This window comes from Pantherophis guttatus, chromosome 3, assembly GCF_059756535.1.
Source record: "Pantherophis guttatus breed Tessera chromosome 3, ASM5975653v1, whole genome shotgun sequence".
Classification (NCBI taxonomy): Eukaryota; Metazoa; Chordata; class Lepidosauria; order Squamata; family Colubridae; genus Pantherophis; species Pantherophis guttatus.
The window spans coordinates 145,625,871-145,645,741 of record NC_142065.1 but is presented as its reverse complement, the minus strand read 5'-3'; the positions used below and the strand labels follow the sequence as shown (position 1 = coordinate 145,645,741).

At 41.2% G+C, this 19,871-nt stretch overlaps 1 protein-coding gene across 1 annotated transcript in view; it reads right to left on the bottom strand.

The window, feature by feature from the left end:
* Positions 1-14,044, bottom strand: part of LY86 (lymphocyte antigen 86) — a 28,749-nt gene extending 14,705 nt beyond the window's left edge. Inside the window, exons 1-2 of the mRNA XM_087890298.1 lie at positions 13,871-14,044; positions 2,390-2,476 (exon numbers count right to left, since the gene is read on the bottom strand). Of these exons, the coding sequence (XP_087746424.1) occupies positions 2,390-2,476; positions 13,871-13,994 (211 nt within the window). The 5' untranslated portion in view covers positions 13,995-14,044. The remainder of the gene's footprint in view (positions 1-2,389; positions 2,477-13,870) is intronic.
* Positions 14,045-19,871: the final 5,827 nt, after the last annotated feature.

The window sequence follows — 19,871 nt, the reverse complement described above, 5'->3', positions numbered from 1 at the left end:
TTGAACAAAACTGAAATCTGGTAAGTCAAGGTAGGAGGTATGGCTAGATCTAAAAAAAAACCAGTCTCCCTGTAGAAAGCCTTCAGAGACAGTCACACTACCAGGGAGATGAATAGCCATTGATATCCATGACTTCTATAAATTGGCCCAATCTTTTCTTGAAGCCAGCCATGCCTGTAGCCCATACCATATTCAGTGTAGCAAATTCCAAAGCTTAATTGTACATTGTGGAAACATTTTTCTGTTTGTCCAAATCCTAGTCACCTTCCAAAACCTGGTTTAAGTAAACAAATTAGTAAAATGGACTTTAATTTCAGATTTTAAGAAACTGAGTTGCTTGTAAACAATGTTAAGAGACAATGTGCAACTGGTGCTGTCTGTACAACTGCATCTTTGTCATCATCATCCACAGATTGAACTCCAAAAATTAGCAGGGCTGGACTGTTTGAGGAAGGGGTTTCAGGTATATTAATGAGTGAAATGGATTCCCTAAATCGATGGTCCCCAACCTTTGTAGCTTGGCAGCCCGGTTAAGGTGAGGGGAGAGGGGATCCGGGCCACATGAGTGGCTGGCCAGCACACACGTGCATACACTTGCACGCCAGTCCACCACTTGTGCGAGTCAAGATGCACGTTTGCATGTGTACCCCAGCCCATGGCCCAGTTGTGAATAGGCCATCACCCAGTAGTGGGCCACAGGCGGGAGTTGTGGACCCCTGCCCTAAACCTCTGTGAGTCTTAAACCTGGCAGTATAGCCTTTAAATCCTTCCTAAATTAGAGCTTGGGGAAAATCACAAAAAGAATATTGCTAGATCATATTTGCAGTCCTGGCTTATACCAAGGGACAGCAATCTGTGCTCTTCCAGATCAGTTGAGCTTTGAACCTCATTATCCTACAACTTGGCCATATGGAGGAGATTTGATGGGAGTTGTCCTCTGCCATTCAGAGAAAGCTGAAGTAGTTGCAAAATCACACCCATGTGGTGCGATGTGGGAATCTAGGAAAATATTGACTATTGACACTTTCCTTTCAGAAATATCCTTAATCATGTAACATTAATCAAGTCATGTAACATCACAATTCATCACAAATCCTTTATTGAATTACTCAGTAATGTAATCAGCAAGTGAAGATACATATACTATAATATATGGGGCAGTTATAAGCTTATTAGAAGTATATATCTGGTTAAGATATTTCAGGGTGAGTACCAGTCTATGCCTTTCCAGAAGCAAGCTTACTTAGCAACACAAATATCCCATAGTTTCTGCTTGGCCAGCGCAGGCTTGCAGAGTTGGTGTGCTCCACGTCCCTTGGATTAAACAATGGCATCTATTAGGACCCTTCTCTTTTGCAGTACCTGCCCTTGGAATGAGATCCCCGGTGCCCCAGATCATGTGGTTCCCACCCTGATCACATTCCAGAAGGCACTGAAGACCTGGGTCTTCCCCCAGGTTTTGGGTTAGGATGAATTACCCCCCCCCCCTTGATGAATGAGGTTTTTGTACACATGTGTATGGAGCAATTGGATGCCATATGCTTACCATATTTTTCTGCATATAAGACGCACCAGAGTATAAGATGTACCTTAGTTTTTGGGGAGGAAAATAATAAAAAAGCTGATTGGTGGGTGGATTGGCCTTCCAGAATACCCCCAATCAGCTGTTCCCAGAGGTGAATTATAGCAACAGGTTCATTGGTTGTGAACTCTGTGACTTGCTTTTTTTTCTGCCTCTGAAACTTCTGAAACTCTGTTTCAGAAAAAACTTTTTTTTTCTGCCTCAGACTTTTTTTTCTGAAGCTCTGTTTGGAAGCTTTTTTCCTGAAGCTTCTTTCAGAGGCTTTTATTCTGAAGGACTATCTGTACTCTGTTCAATCTCCTTTCTTTGGTATTGGTATATAGATTAACCTCTACCGATCTGTTGGTTATTGTGTCATTCTCCAGATTAGTTAGTTGGTTAGAACCTTTACTGATTCTTCTTTTGTTGCTTGCCATATTATTTAAAATAAAAGCATTTCAGAGGCTTTTTTTCTGAAGCTTCTTTCAGGGGCTTCTTTCAGCCTCCGAAATCTCCATTTGCGAGGCCGGGTGGGGCTACATTCAGAGTATAAGATGCACCCAGATTTTCACCCTCTTTTTGGGGGGGAAAAAGGTGCATCTTATACTCTGAAAAATACAGTATTTGTGAAGTACTGTGTTTTTATTCTGTTTTCTCTTTGATTTTGTCAGCTGTACAGAATTGTTTTAGAACCAAAATCTAATGAGAAAACAAATAATTTGTAGCTGATAATTTTAATTCAGGACCCAAAGCAGTCTCTTAACCATTGAACAATTGCCCATTTGTATTGTGATGCAGCACCACAGAACAGTGAATTGCTATACTTACTTAAAACAGTTGCTAATCGGATGGTAACATCTTTCCCGGCGACATACCTGCAACTGTCAACACTCAAAGCAATATCTTGCAGAGGATCTGCAGAGAAAAATAAGATGCAAACCAGGAGTGATTGATTTTACAGTAGTCTAGATAAGAGTTATAATAGTGTAGATCGGGGTCTCCAAACTTGGCAGCTTTAAGACTTGTGGACTTCAACTCCCAGAATTCTCCAGCCAGCTATGCTTGTGAAGTCCACAAATCTTAAAGCCGCCAAGTTTGAAGACCTCTGGTGTAGCTGATAAAACACCAGAAAGATATTTCTTAAACTTGCTTTCAATTCAATCATGTTCACAGTTCCTGTGGACGTGATCTCTGTGGATCACTCTGCTTTCTGCCTGGGAGATTCAACAGGGAAGGAAATTCAAAGCCTGTGGCCCTTGTCCTCTTGACATCATAACTTGGTTAAGCAACTGAGCTTCCTGAGTGGAAGGACCAGACTTTTCTTTGCAGCTTGCCCTGAAATGCCACTTCTGCAATGCCAGTGTTGAAATTTAAACAGGAAGCACTTTGCTTCTTCAGGATGTGGACCACTAAAGAAGCCCTCCAACTTTCAAAGTTCCTCCTCAATTTCTTTTTGGCAGACCCTCCAGGATAGTTGGCCTTCTCAGGTCTCCATTTAAGTATCAGCCCCATAGATCAATCTCAGAAATTTCTCTGACTTCCTTACACAGAATAATTTTATACCTGTATGTTTTGTAGTTTTTCTTCTCTGTTATTCTGTGGAGATATAGATCAGAGGTAGTATTCAGCAGGTTCTGACCAGTTCTGGAGAACCGGTAGCGGAAATTTTGAGTAGTTTGGAGAACAGGTAAATACCACCTCTGACTGGCCCCTCCCCCATCTATTCTCTGGCTCCCCAGTCCCAGCTGATTGGGAGAAAATGGGCATTTTGCAGTAACCTTCCCCTGGAGTGGGGAGGGAATGGAGATTTTACAGTATCCTTCTCCTGGAGTGGGGAGGGAATGGAGATTTTACAGTATTCTTCCCCTGCCATGCCCACCAAGCCACACCCACCAAGCCATGCCCACAGAACTGGTCATATAAAATTTTGACTCCCACCACTGATGTAGATGCTATGTTTAATTTTAGCAGACTTGTCCACAGAACAGTGACAAACTGTTCTGTGGCATTCCCCTTTGGACATGGACAGTGTAGGTAATTTTCCAGCACCAGCAGCCTTGTTTTCTTCAAAATGAGTGGCCTGTTTCTGTGACTACATGGCACATAGGATGAATGGAGAGAAAGAGACCCCAAATAGAGAACACCAGCATATCTTATAACATATTCATCTGATAGTTGAAAACAGACCTAGCACATATAACCTTGTGCATCAGAAGTTTTCTTTATGCCTTTAAAAATATATTTTTGTGATCTCTCTCTCACCAACAGATGCAGTTTCTGCCCCAATGGAAGCATTAAGATCTATTTTAATAAAAGTTTGTGCTTTGATTATCAAAACAAAGCCACAAGTAACAAGGAAGATAGTATTGTAAGGAAACAGGAATAGAATCCTTTGTGCTTTCTTCTCTACCTGTCAAAGCCAGTTTTGTTTTCGTTTTATCATTATATGCTAACAGAGCATTGTTTAATATTTTTGCTTCCTTAACACTTTCGACAATTATTTTGCAATCCCACTGTCACTGAGATATCATGAGTAGGTTATGTAACCATTTTCTAACACCAACCTCTTGACATCTCTTTTCTGTGCTATCAGTTCCCCTTTTTGTCCTCAGCTGGTTTTAGATTAGCTGTTTGACTTTGCACAAAAATATTTTTCCTCCCCTCCCCCATTCATGCCTGCAGATGGTACAGTATAGAAAATGGCCAATAAAGGGACATGTTTGCTACAGGTGTCACTTGTAGCATTTTCAGCCTTCGCAGTCAAGTCTTCAAGGGTAGATTAGTTGTATTCCTGCAACAGGAACAGATGTGCAGCAGCTGGTATTTTGTTGGTTGGTATGTTTTTAGATAAGAGTGAAAAAGTTTTTTTTTAAAAAAGGCAAATTGTTGTCTGTGTATTTGCAGTTTGTGCTTTTGTTTTTTTCCCCTCATTCCAGTAATGTTGCTGCTTTGGATAATTTGAGCCTTTGTAGGCAGCTGATGGCACACATGATTATGAGCTTGGGGGTGCTAGCCAGGTGATATAATGATTTTATAATCTTTCTAAAATAATAGATGTTGATGGTGTTCGTCTGGGTTTTATGATGTTTAACTTGTCAGCCATCCTTGTTTTACCAGTTGTCTGAATATCAGGTTGGGTGGGGGGAATGAATTGATAAAAGACTCTAAAATTCTCTGTCCTCTTTATTGTCTCACCAGTTCCAAAAACTGGTGCAGAATAAGTTGTGCAGGAAAAATGGACAGATGTGAGGGGTGGTGGTGACGTCCAGTTTACTGCTTGCTGAGTTACTCTGTTCCATCCACCCATCCATCCATCAATCTATCCGCAGGCTGAAAATGTACACTTCCTGAATTCTCACAGAGTCAAAATGTTTCTCTTCCTTTCCCTGGAGGAAATTTTGCTGTACTTCAACCTCTCATTTCCCATCCACGCTTGAGAAACAGACAGCCCTGTTGAATTTCTAGATTTCTCTCTATGCATTTTTTTTTCAGAATCACTTGCCAAATTAGAACTTTTTCTCAGAGGTGGGTTTCAGCAGGTTCTGACCAGTTCTGGAGAACCGGTAGTGGTATCTATTCTCTGCCTCCCAAGTCACAGCTGATCAGGAGGAAATGGGGATTTTGCAGTATCCTTCCCCTGCCACGCCCACCATGCCATGCCAAGCCACACCCACAGAACCAGTAGTAAAAAATTTTGAAACCCACCACTGCTTTTTCTTCAGAACCACTTCTGTGGCTCTCTGTCTCTCTGTCTGTCTCTGTCTCTGTCTCTGTCTCTCTCTCTATATATAGGGGGGGGAGAGAGAGAGAGAGAGAGAAAGAGGGAGAGAGAGAGAGAGAGGGAGAGAGAGCGGGGGGGGGGCTATAACTGGGTTAAAATCACCCTATGAGCCTCCACGGCTGTTGGGAATCTGCCAGCCAGGCAAAGAGGAAGGATCAAGTGGGGAATTTGCCTTGAGTTGCTGCCTTGCACAGTGACAAGAAACCTAGGGCTGAGCCCCCCATAGCTCCATGAGACTTTCTTTGGTTGTTCCCAAGAGAAGGTAGGCAGTCTGGAGAGGTTCTGGTGTATTATTTAGGCAAGAAAAACCAAAATGCACAGGTACAGTATATGTGGTACCTTGCTCAATAGTGGTGACTGTGGGAGGGATCTTGGAGTCCTAGTGGACAATCACTTAAATATGAGCCAGCAGTGTGATGCAGCTGCCAAAAAAGCCTCTGCATAAACAGAGGGATAGAATCAAGATCATGTGAAGTATTAATACCACTTTATAATGCCTTGGTTAAGCCACACTTGGAATATTGCATCCAGTTTTGGTCGCCACAATGTAAAAAAGATGTTGAGACTCTAGAAAGAGTGCAGATAAGAGCAACAGAGATGATTAGGGGACTGGAGGCTAAAACATAGAAGAACAGTTGCTGGAACTGGATATGTCTAGTCCGATGAAAAGAAGGATTGGGGAGACATGATAGGAGTGTTCCGATATCTCAGGGCTTGTCACAAAGAAGTGGGAGTCAAACTATTCTCCAGAGCACCTGAGGATAGAACAAGAAGCAATGGGTGGAAACTAAACAAGGAGAGAAGCAATTTAGGACTAAGGAGAAATTTCCTGACAGAGCAATTAATCAGTGGAACAACTTGCCTCCAGAAATTGTAAATCCTCCAACACTGGATGTTTTTAAGAAGAGATTAGATAACCATTTGTCTGAAATGGTGTAGGGTTTCCTGCCTAAGCAGCAGGTTAAACTAGAAGACCTCCAAGGTCCCTTTCAATGCTGTTATTCTATTCTATTCTATTCTATTCTATTCTATTCTATTCTATTCTATTCTATTCTATTCTATTCTATTCTATTCTATTCTATTCTATTCTATTCTATTCTATTCTATTCTACTCTACTCTACCCTACCCTACCCTACCCTACCCTACCCTACCCTACCCTACCCTACTCTACTCTATTCTAGTCAGTGGCTCTCAACTTTTTGGGCATCAGGGACCGTTTCTGTGGAGAGAGGTTTTTCTGTGGACCAGAAGGGGCATGGTTTCTCCTGCATCCCACAAATGGGGCTTTGCTTCTTTGCACGGACCAGTTTCTGGCATGCCATGGACTGGTGCCAGTCTATGGACTGGTGCCAGTCTGTGGACTGGGAGTTGGGGACCCCTGTTATAGGTAGACAACAATAAAGTAGTCAACTTAGACCCTTCACATGTGGATCTTGTGCTTGACAGTGGCTGAGGCTAGACTTGAATCAAGATCTTTTTGATACCAGCCTAATACCTTAAACCAGGGGTGAAATCCTACTGGTTTGGACCAGTTCAGGCTAACCACCAGGGATAATGGACATCAGTTTGCTGAACTGGTAGTAATTACCCCTCCTTGGCCCCACCCACGCCCAGCTGGTCACCCGTTCACCTCTTCCGGCCGCTCGATATTCCACAGAATTCAGTGTTAAATGCAGCAGAGAGAATGCTAACTCTTCTCCTTCCATTCACAATGGAGCTGCAGCAGCCTGTCCCTTTTAAGGTAGTCCCCAGGAGGGAGGGTGACGGGTGGGGGAGCAGCTGGAATGGAGCCATTTTTATGAAAGGCAGGAAAATGGGGAAGGGGCTTTTCCTGCCTGTCATCCATTCCTCAATCTCAGCACAGACTGAGGGAAGGATGGTAGGCAGGAATATTCCCCTCCCCATTTTCCTGCCATTCGCAGGAAAGGAGTGGCTGGGAGGGGAGGGGCCCCTCTATGTGAGTGATGTCAAGTTGGCCACGCCCACCCAATCACATGACCTCCCCCCAACAAGCCACACCCACAGAACCCGTAGGGGAATTTTTTTAATTTCACCCCTGCCTTAACCATTATACTATTCTCACTTTCATTTCTACAGTTCTTTGCAAAATACAATATTTTATCAACCATAGTTGAGGTGCACCATGTTTCAACCATATTGCCAAAAGATCTCCATCTATGACAACTGACATTGTGGCAAAATTTATTTAGCTGTACAAATCACCAACTTAATTGGTTAAAGCTGGGTCTTCCATAGATCATCTAGCATCCTTATGGTCACTGAGTCTCAATTCTGCAAAATTGTTACAACTGAATTATCTTTAGGGGCATTATTCGCAAGAGTTTTGCTGTTTTCATGCTTTTAAATTTCCCCAAGTATCTGTCTTTGATATTATTACTATACCTTGATATGCCTCTCCTTAGCAACCCTCAGTTGTAAAGCTAGAATGTGTTAGTCTTTGTGCATTAAGGAATTGTCCATTCTTCCTTTACATTCTGTTTTAGCTGTTTACCTGAACAAGTAAGTTTTTCCAAGTAGTGGAAATCCTACACAATGAATATTTGATGTTTCTATGATGACAATGCAATAGGCCCCAACCATCATACTGAAATCACAAATGAAACATTTCATTTTCCTTTCCCCTTCTCACTTATTCCCATGCCATTCCAGGTTCAATACTTTTGGACAGTTAGTTGATAATTTTCTAACAAATTATTGATTTAAATGATTTTTGGGAAAATAATCTCCAGTAGATTAATTGCATGTTTCCAGACATTGATCTGGTTGAGTTCACATAGTTTGGTTGGGGGCGGGGGAGGTGTCCCATTACTCTGCAGAGTACATCAATGCTTTTGGCCTTTCCCTATGTCGCTCCTGGGAATAGTTAAATAATGGGAAGGCGGTGGATTATTTTAGCTCCTGTTTTTCCAGATTCGTGCTATAGTAGAGCAGAATTGAAAATGAAATACAATACACTAATTCTTAGCATTTCCATAGTGCTTTCTGCCTCCAGAGACCTAAATAAGATACCCTCTAATTAATTCTAACCACAGTCCTGGGGTGGAAATGATTACAATCAATTAAAAAAAAATCACAGCTAAAATGTTTTCTCACCACTGGTATGCCAGCTAGGGAAATAAGTGTTCCCTAAATTTATCATAGTGATCACTCATATCCTGACTTTTAAAATTTAGAACTGGAAGCACATTTCACTTGCTCAAGACAAGAGTCTTATCATTGGACAGGGTGAAATAGTGGAATTAGTTTTAAGTTATTTAGGTTCTGACTGATCTAGGCCCCTCAAACTAGACTGCTTCCTTCTTGAACCTTTATATCAGGGGTGAAATCCAGCAGGTTCTGACAGGTTCTGGAGAACCGGTAGCAGAAATTTTGAGTAGTTCGGAGAACCGGCAAATACCACCTCTGGCTGGTCCCAGGAGTGGGGAGGGAATGGATATTTTGCAATATCCTTCCCCTGCCAGGCCCACCAAGCCACACCCACCAAGTCACATCACGCCCACCAAGCCACGCCCACAGAACCGGTAGTAAAAAAAATTGGATTTCACCATTGCTTTATATCCTAATAACTACTCTGTAACAGCAGCTTTGAGCACCAGTGAGGTGGAAAGAAAAAAGATAAAGAGAGGAAAAAAGCATACTTTTTCTGAAAAGACAGTATATATGCTTACAGGAAATCATTTTATTTATTGGTTACAGTAAATTTTAAATCCTAAAATACCAATACTACTGTTGAAAATAACGCTGCAACTAAAAAAATAACAAGTGAGAACCCATGGGGATTGTTTGCTATAATAGAGGCAGCTTTACTCAAAATCAAAGCCAGAAAAAAAGATACTCAAATAACAAGAAGCCAGCAAACTTTAATGCGAAACTATTTTATATTTAAATTAGATTAAATTAAATTGACTCCTGAGACCAAAACTCTCAAGTGTTGCTCCAATTCTAGATATCAATAAATGAATAAAATAAACTCCCCTGAGATATTACTTCCTGGCAGCTCTGACTTCTGTTTCTGTTCTTGTCAGCATTCCAGAACAACCCAACTCCAATTAAAAACTCCGAGAGCAGCTTCATCTGAAAATCTTCATTTATTGGAATAGGTATACTGCAGTGGTGAAATCTAAAAATTTTCCTTACTGGTTCTGTGGGTGTGGCTTGGTGGGGGGGGTTCCTGCGACTGAATGGGCGGGACCAACTTGACATCCCCCATAGCCATGCCCACTCAGTCACATGACCCCCACCCCCACCAAGCCACACCCACTGAACCCGGCAGGAAAAAAAAATAATTTCTATTTTCTATTCTAAAACCCTATCACCCTGTGGTCTTCCGGGTGCGCTTCAAGGTCTTAGTTACCACCTTTAGAGCACTCCATGGCTTAGGACCGGGGTACTTACGAGACCGCCTTCTGCCACCAATAGCCTCTCACCGCCCAGTACGCTCCCATAGAGAGGGGCTTCTCAGGGTGCCGTCAGCCAAACAATGTCGACTGGCGGCCCCCAGGGGGAGAGCCTTTTCTGTGGGGGCACCCACCATCTGGAACGAGCTCCCCCCAGAGATACAGAAGATTCCGGATCTGCGCACTTTCCGCCGTGCCCTCAAAACATTCCTGTTTCAGCAGGCCGGCCTGGCCTAACTTTCCCTTTATATTGCTTTTTGATTTTATTTTAAACTGGGATGTCTTGAATTATCTAGGACCAGAATGTTTAGTATATTTTAATTGGTTTTTTTATTATTAACGTTTGTATTACATGTATTTTTATCGTTCGCTGTTCACCGCCCTGAGTCCCTTAGGAATAGGGCGGTATATAAATTTAATAAATAAATAAAATAAATAAATAAATAAGAGTTGATCCATTGAAAGACAGAAGGAGAAGATGAGGCTGACAGATTCAGATAGACAAGAGTGCTGGAAGTCATTGAAAGGCACTTGCAAGAACTCCATAATGTGGCAACAGATAGGACAACCTGAAGAACTTTTATCCAGAGGCAGCAGATGTTTGCTATGACACAATAGTACATAACTATAGCTATTTCTAAAGGGATTTGACTAGCCCATCAAATTCAACACATCTTCAAACAGAGGACTGTTTTCTGACAGTTCTTCAGAGAGAAGGGTGTTCTCTATTAAAAATGTGTTTACTAGCAATAGCAATTGTACTTGGACTTATATACCGCTTTACAGTGCTTTATAGCCCTCTCTAAGTGGTTTACAGAGTCAGCATATTGCCCCCAACAATCTGGGTCCTCATTTTACCCACCTCAGGATGGAAGGTCAAGTCAACTTTGAGCCTGGTGAGATTTGAACTACCAAATTGCAGGCAGTTGGCAGTCAGCAGAAGTAGCCTGCAGTACTGCATTCTAACCACCTGCGCCACCATGGCTCTTACTAGAGTAGTCCCCTAGTGATGGTTATTGCTTTTTATTATGCTATTATTACTTTCATTATAATTCCAAAATATGGGAAGCCTGCTTTGCTGTATTAGAAGCCCTCCTGCTCATTCTGTTAAGTGGGACTCTGGACTTCTAACCCTAGAGTCTTACCTTGAGAATACAAGGTAATACGAGTTTTGAACCAAATTTTGTTTTGTGAGATGAAAATATAAGTTGTGCTAGGAGTATTTTCCCCCCCACACAAATAGCATTTCTGTTTCACATTTATCAGGTTGCTTTTTTTTGCAACAGATGCAGAATGCAAGACTTACTACCTGTATGGAGAAAAACTAGTGTTGGAAAAAGGGAAAGTATTTTTGTCTCTCTGCTGATATTTTTGCTCTGAATGGGTTTCTCCTGAAATCACTCGTCTTCAAAAGTATAGGGGTTCTTTTTTTTATTCAGGAATGAGCAATCTATGACCCTTTTGCAGTAGCTGTGATTATGATTGCTGAAGCCTCAATTTCCCACTGTTCTGAGTGAGAAATAGTGTGAATGCCACTACCCTAGTCACTTACAGGGTCTTCTATAACCAGCCAACTTTTATTATGCCAAAATAACAAAACAGGAACAGATGAGCTTTAAATCTCCTCAATGATTAACTGGATGAAGCTAAAAAATGCTGTAAATGACAGGGAAGAAATGGCTTAAGGCATGAAAATTGTAGTATAAGCTCTGAAAATTTTCACATTCTCCTTGGAAAAGCAATTTCTCAACAAATTCAAATTGAGCCTGGTGGCTCAGCAGACTGATAGCATTGTGATTAACATCAGCTGCCTGCAATTACTGTAAGTTCGAACCTCACCAGGCTCAAGGTTGACTCAGCCTTCCATCCTTTCTAAGGTAGGTAAATTGAGGACCCAGTTTGTGGGGGCAATAAGCTGACTTTGTATAAATATACAAAAGTATGAAGGCTATTGCTTAACACATTGTAAGCCGCCCTGAGTCTCCGGAGAAGGGCGGCATATAAATCAAATTAAAAAAAAAAATCCTTTCAAATGACTGGTGGATAGTCATATCTACTCTGCAGCTCTTAACCCCCTTCCAACGGTGGTCCTTGGCCACCAAAGAGTCACCCAAACATGCCTGGTTTGGGTCAGCCTGGTCAGCCACAAGTTTTCCTGGAAGATCATTTTGAAATAGGCATGGAATTTGATGCTGATAGTTTGCCTCCATCATTTGTAACCATCTGTAGCTGCTGCTCTCCAGAACTCTCCAGAAATGCCATTTGGGAATTTGAGGGCTTGTAATTCTAATATATTGGGAGCAGGGGTGAAACTTACTTTCCTTACTGGTTCGTGCAGGCGCAGAAGGTAAAAGACACCCGTCCAGGTGGGCGGAGCTATGCTCCACCGTTTCTACCATATTGCCGAACCACCGGCCAAGATCACTATCAGATCGGGTGATCCGATCCGATCTGGGAGCATTTCACTCCTGATTGGGAAATTAGGGAAACCTAGCTCCTAGCTTTTAAAAAAAAAACATTTTTTTTTTTGGACAAGTTCTCTTGACTATCACTGTCTTGCAAATTGACCTGTTTCTGTTCTGACCACCTTTGGTGAATAAACTGAGTTTTGAAGTGGTATAATTTTAGGTTTTTAATTAAGAAAACCCCAAACATTTTTTATTATGATTTTAAATAAAGTGGTTTTCTATATTTTATTTTTATTACTGCTAGTCACCTTGGCTACCGCTGTCTGGTTGAACAATCAAGTATAAAGTCAGTATATCAATAGTGACTCATTTAGACAATTTACAGTCATTTTGATAATGCTGATTGATTAAAAGAACAAATGACATTACCAAATAAATTGAAGGCTACTTTAAAGTCAGTTTGTGCATTTTATATATTCAGTACCCAATCTGTAGAGTTTAAAAAACTTCATCTCCTAGGAACTGACTAGTAAAAGATTTCATTCCAAATATTTATTTACTCCTTGTGTCCCTTGCTATTTTTTTTCCATGTTTGTTTTAATTTCCGTGAAGGTACAGAAAGCGGTGCCTGAGCTTCAGGGAAGGAGGCAAACTCACAGAGGGAAGCTTTTGTATTTGGATGAATTTGAAAAAAACAAACAAACACTTGGGCTTTCATGTGCCGCTGATCACTTTTCATATCACGTGCCTCATATGAATGAGATGTCTGTGAAGCTCATTCCCTTCATCCCCTCTGCATCAGGGCAGCAGCTGAGGCACAGAGCCAGTCAAGCTGGAAAGCTTTGGAAAGAAGCACTGCCAAGCAGATTCATTTTCATTCATTTCAGAGGTGCCTGCTCCTTTTCTCTGCCAGCAGATTAGAAAAACCAACTGTCTATGGGAAGTGCTGCCAGTCTAAGAAGCTCACTGCATGGGGGAAGCCTGGCGACTCGCCTTTGACGACATGGTCCCTTCCTGAGTTACACATTAAAGCTGATTCAGGCTGACTGAAAAGGGAAATATCAGATTTGCATGACTTGAGGAAACGTCCCCACTGCCTTGTTTATTACTCAGGTAGGGGCAGAAGAAGATGGCGGAGGAGACGGAAAAATCAGGATTCTCACCATTCCAAGTGGGTGTGGGGGTGATGGTTAGTGTAAGATGAATCTGAGTATTTGGGGTGGGTGTTGGTTCGCATAAGATGAATCTGCATTAAAGCTCCATTCACCAGATCAGAGTTTTGTCTTCTCTATTAAAAATGCTTCAAGCATTACTTGAAATGTTAGACTGGGAGAATATATGATAAGGTTAAAATGAGCAGGTTTGTCACACATTATTTATTCTCTGTTACCATTATACAAAATAGCAATAGCACTTAGATTTATATACCGCTTCACAGTGCTTTACAGCCCACTCTAAGCGGTTTTACGGAGTCAGCATATTGCCCCCAACAATCTAGGTCCTCATAATCATGTTTTATTCATATTTTCTTAATCCCGTGGAAATGAAATCTGCTGAAAGAGAATTGCCCCAAATCAGTCTTCATCCAGACCTGAAGGATCAAATACGTCTAGCAAACAGTCTATTCCACAGCCTACTGCACTAGGTGCTAGTACAAAACAAAGTCATTGTAAAAAGTTAAACAGAAGTATGAGCTCTCACCACAGCTTTTGTAGTTCACTTCCAAATTATTTTCCTTGCAGATTATGTGTGTAGGCCATATGGTGATGCTGACGGTGGTGTAAATCAGTGAAAGGAGGACAGGAAGAACCTGAAGTGCTTTCATGATCTCTGTGGAGGAGAGTCTGTGTAATAATGGTGCCTTTCTTGTCGTCAGGGTTGATAGTTAGCCTGCCCACTTCCTCTTTCTAATATAAATGCAGATAGTTATTTTCTGCATTCAGTTTCACACTGGTTTCTGCTAATAATGAAGAATCCATAATGGGCTCCTCACCAACACTTCAAGTCCATGTTTAGACAGAAGAAAAACTCTTTTTCAAGCTTTTAATGTATTCATGCTTATTTTGATCATTAAGGAAAAAATCAAATCGAGGCTTTCCAGTGAAACGGTTTATGTCCTATCTACCTTTCAATAATCATGGAAGATTCTTATCAGAGAAAAGTCTCTATATAGCTTTTCTTGCAGGATATTATAAAGAATGGAATATGACAAAGCAAAAAAAAAAAAGGTTGTGTGTGAAGAAAATGATACTAATGATGAAAGCTTTGGAGTCTTGCCTTCATTTCCATGGACCAGTGGACCTTTTTGTTAAAAAAAATATAATTATGTTAAAAGTTACAATAATAAAACATTAAAATTTATACAAGCTAAAATAAAAAGAGGATTAAGAATAAAAAAGCGAAAGTGCAAAAATGAAAAAATAAAGAGAAAAGAGAAAAAAAATAAAAATATACAGTTAATTCTTTTTTTTATTGAAAAGTTTTATAGGAAATACAAACATTTTCTCCCCCCTTCCCCCCTCCTCCCTTCCCTCCCCCCTTACCCTCCCACCCATCCCCCCCCGACAGCTAATTCTTGAGTTACGACTGAAATTGCTGTGGTTAAGCAATGCGCTCATAAAGTGGGACACCACATGCTTAGTGAGGGAAACCTAGGCAGTCCTGATTGTTGTTGTAACTACAGATACGTAGAAGTCATTATGTGGGAAGCAGAAGGAATCCCAAATAAAGAGTATGTGGGCACCACAAGGAGAGGCCCACCTGCGATTTCCATTTAAACAGTTTTTTTTCCCTCTAGCCATCAGCTGGGACTCAGGAGGCAGCATAGATTGGGAATGGGCGGGGTAAGCGACCGCGACCGGGCCGGGAACCAGTTCGGGGGCATGGCTAGCCAATCTTATTACTGGTTCTCCGAACTATTACATTATTTTACTACCGGTTCTTGAGAACCGGTGCGAACCGGGAGCAACCCATCCCTGCCCATTCCCCAAATAAATGGTGTGGTTTGGGAGTAGGACAGAAGTAAAACAGAATCCTATCTGTTGCATCTACAGTATTCATTTTCGGTTGACAGTTTCAGAGCCAGAATGGATAAAATTTCATTTAAAATTCAGGAGTATTTCTTTTTAATGCATCTGTTAGCAAAAAAAAAAAAGGTGTTGATCAAGATATCAGAGTTAAAGGCAAATGTAAGACTTTTCCTTGGTGAGTTTCTGAAGAGAGAACATATTTCCTGAAGCTGGTATTTGCAATCAGAAATCTCCCCATTGGCTGCAAAGAGCAGATTGGCTTCTTGTCAGCAGATATGGAGTGACTTACAGAACAGGGCAAGGCTCTATAAAAGGATATGGGATCACAAAGCAGCCTGGTTTGATCCAACCTTTGCAATGTCTGATTAAAGGAACAACAACGATCCAAGGTAATGGATTCTCTGTAAGAGAAGCTCTTACAGAGAATGCGCTGTATACCATTTTGACAAAAAATGAATCTCTCTTCCATTACATTCTTTCACTGTTGATCTATTACTTCCATGTGGGACTTTGCATGTCTGTGCTCAGAGGTCAGATTCATATACTGTAGCAACCGGTTCGCCCAGCACCAGCATCACAAAACACGGCAATTTGCTCATCCACGCATGCGTGCAACGTCAAACAACACAGTGATTTTCATGCGTGCCGTCCACATCTGTATGGCATCAAAACACAGGATATACGATGGGATTGCACCCGGGTGGGCGGGGGCAGGCTCACCCACAGGTTGCCACTACTATTCGCCTGAATTGGTCCAAACTGGCTGAATACCACTGAATACCTCTGTTTGTGCTGCAATCCAGTACTGATATAAGAGCCCACTGAATTCAAATCAGAGTAGACTGGCCCATTATCTTAGAGTAGAATAGAATAACAGAGTTGGAAGGGACCTTGGAGGTCTTGTAGTCCAACCAGTGGTGGGTTCTTCCCGGTTCCACCCGGTTCGGGCGAGCCGGTAGCGATATGACGTCAACGAACCGGTTCTGCCCCCCACCCACCCCCACATTATTCTTACCTTTTATTTGGCCCCACCCCCAATCTATTGCTGCCTCCTGAGTCCCAGCTAATGGGCTATCAGGAAAAAACCTGTTTAAACTCTTGCCGCAGGGCTTCAAAGGGCCGCCCAACAGCTGATCAGTGGTAAAAGGCAGTTTGGTGGTAGACCGGTGCCTCCAAAAACAAATGAGTAGACCGGTGCCTGCAAAAATAAATGGGTAGACCAGTGCCTGCAAAAATACATGAGTAGACCAGTGCCTGCAAAAATAAATGGGTAGACCAGTCCCTGCAAAAATGTAGACCGGTACAGTTCTGCAAGCAGTTAAAACCCTGGTAGACCAGTACCTCTGTTAAATACTAAAGAATTGTCACATGACCATCAAGCCACGCCCACAAAATAAGCCACGCCCACAGAACCAGTAGTAAAAAAATTTAGAACCCACCCTGAATCCAACCCCCTGCTCAGGCAGGAAACCCTATACTATTTCAGACAAATGGTTGTCCAATCTCTTCTTTAAAACTTCCAGTGTTGGAGAATTCACAACTTCTGGAGGCCAGTTGTTCCACTGGTTAATTGTTCTAACTGTTAGGAAATTACTTACTAGTTCTCAGTTAGTAAAGCTAGCCTATTTTCAAACAGGACTCCCTTGTTATTTTTCCTAGCTGGGGAAGGAAAGCATTTATCCTTTCAATGGCACAATAATGAAAAGGGATGTAAGTTTGAAATTAGCAGTTGTTTGGCAGTGTACAAGGCTTTGGGGAGAGAACTGCCATCCGCAAACAAATGCCTGTTTAAAAAAATAATCTGCAAAATCTACTTTCCCATTCATGGTAAGACTAAGGACTCTTATCAGGAAGGGAATTCATTTCAGTGTTTTGAGCAGGGAAAATCCGACCAATGAGTATTTGGTATTTAAATATCAAGATCATCTATTGTAGGAGACATCATGTTTGAAGAACCAGTGAGAATTTAAGGGGCCATTTTTTACAGTCTGCAATTGTAATCTGCAGCAGCTTTTTGATTGCTATTCATGATGGCATACAACGGTTTTGCAAATTCCATTGTTCCCGAGGCAAAGGCTCCGGAGACCAGCATTAATAGGAGATTTTAATATCCAGCTTATATACTTTGTCAAATCTGTTTAAGACGACAGTTACTGTTCAAGTTGCAATGGTGTAAATGTGAAAATGTATTGTGGTGTCCTGACTGAGTTTTTCTACCCACGGGAGATATATTAATTACCAAGTTTGGCATTGAATAATTTGTGGTTATCGTCTATTGCTTAACCATTCTATGCTTTCTAAACGATTATAAAATCCTATGCTTCTTTATCATTATCGACCTTGCAGGTTTGTTCATTCTTTACTGGTCTGCTCTTCTCTCCCATCCATCTCTATTCTTCCTTTCCTCAAACATTTCTGTTATCTTTCTAATAACCTACCCATAAAGTAAGGCACAAACCACAGTTTCTCCTTTGTTTGCACGAACTATTTCAGTTTTTGAATGATGCATGGTAGCAAAAGCAAAGGGTATAGATTTGCTCTAATACACCTTTAAATAGTTATATTTATGAATGGGGGCAGAGGTTTGACTGTTTAATGGATATTAAATGTTACACCATCAGTGTTCCTGATCGATCCCTATCCATTCAACGTCTTCCTTGTTATACCAGGTGAAACAGATGGTATTTTCCAGCACATCAACACTTGCATGGTTCAGCAATATGAACATATATCACATTCCTAATACTGGCTATGGGTATGGAGTAGTCAAGATAATCACAAGGGAAGCTGTCTAGCTTGTTAATTCTTGTCTCTAATATTTATGTGAGGCGATTGTGAGAATACTGCACAATTTCTTGACCTGATCAGAGGTAACTAAGATGACCTAGGATGGGTGATGATCAGAGAGATCTTGTCTTTCTTCTGTCATTTGCCCTTTCTCCCTAGTCAAGAAGATGGGATAAGAATAAGTACTTTTACAAATTGAAAGGTTTTTTTTTTAAATGAATGGAATCCGCCTTCTTGTAACTTAAATCCTGGACGCTGAGCAATGAAAGAAAATATGTCTTGGTTTTCTTTTCTGTGACATTTTTGTAGAGGGCATATCCACCCTCTATCTTCTCAAAGCTAAATTTTCACAATTCCTTCAGATTCTTTTTGTTGTATTTCATTTCCTGCTGTCCTTCTCTGAAACTATTCCAGTTTCTCTGAGTCCTTGACACAGTGTCTGTACAAAGTAAAGTAAAACAATGATTTCTCCTGATTTGGAAGATAGAACTCTATTAATGGAATCACAGATACACATTTGACTCTTAATTGATAAGGCTGAGAGAGGTGTTTTTCAGTGCATGAGATTGCAAATAAAGCATTTTCCTTTACACTTTCAAAGCACATCTTTTACAAGGGTCACACAAATTCCTTGAAAGTTGCTTTTTTATATATATATAGAAATTTTTTTAGTGGCGGAGTGGAAGCAAGAAAGCTTCCATTCCATCACCACCTTAGCTCTGCCTTCCAATAGTAAAGGTAAAGGTTCCCCTCGCATATATGTGCTAGTCGATCCCAACTCTAGGGGATGGTGCTCATCTCCTTTTCAAAGCTGAAAAGCCAGCGCTGTCCGAAGATGACTCTGTGATCATGTGGCCAGCATACTAAATGCCAAAGGCGCAAGGAATGCTGTTACCTTTCCACCAAAGATGGCCCCTATTTTTCTACTTGCATTTTTTACATGTTTCAAACTGCTAGGTTGGCAGTTGTGTCTCAGTGGCTAAGACACTGAGCTTGTAGATCGAAAGGTCGGCAGTTCAGCGGTTCGAATACCTAGTGTTGCGTAATGGGGTGAGCTCCCGTTACTTCTCCCAGCTTCTGCCAACAAGTTTTACATAGAAAATATCCTAATTTCCACTTTCAACATTTCCACTAGGGAATAGTAGTTTTTAAAACCTTGGATTGCTACTGTCAACCTGCATACACAATCGAGAGTTACATGGATCAAAGTCTCAAGTTGGAAGAAGATAACTTTTTGTGATTCAAAAACAGTGCTGGGTCTCCTGTAGTGTTCCTTTTTGCTTCTGAAGCCACTTCATTAGCAGTGTTAGTTTTGTTTCTTGGAGGGAGCAGTGGACACTGTTCACTGTGCTAAAACACGCTATGAAGCTGTTATAAGAAAAGGATTTTCTCCTTAAAAGGCTCTCGAACCAACATGTCCAGTTAGACATTTTCCTGAGGAACTGATTGTGGGGGAAGATGGAAACTAGGAATCAACAAAATATGTGTCGCCATTCGGGTGTGCAATGTAACAATTAAGGTGTGTGGGTCGACACCAGGAGACTCAGAATGTGGTCCTCCCCTTGAAGCTGGAAATTCATTATATGACTGAACCAGTTTCATTTTATCAGCCCAACCTAGCTCTTGTGGTGGGGGAAAACGGAAGGAGAAAGCACTACATGTACCACTTTAAGCTCCTGAATTAAAAGCTGGTTATAAATACTAACAAATTAAAAAAAATCTCCAAAGCAAGAGACTAGCATTTGACAAATACAGATTTAGGTTATATAGACCATAACCCCAAATGAAAACTATTTCATAGCTTAGTTCTGTATATGTACTTCTCAAAGACAGAGTGCTCTTTTATATATATTCTTGTGAATGGCTTCTTTTCTTCAGATGATACA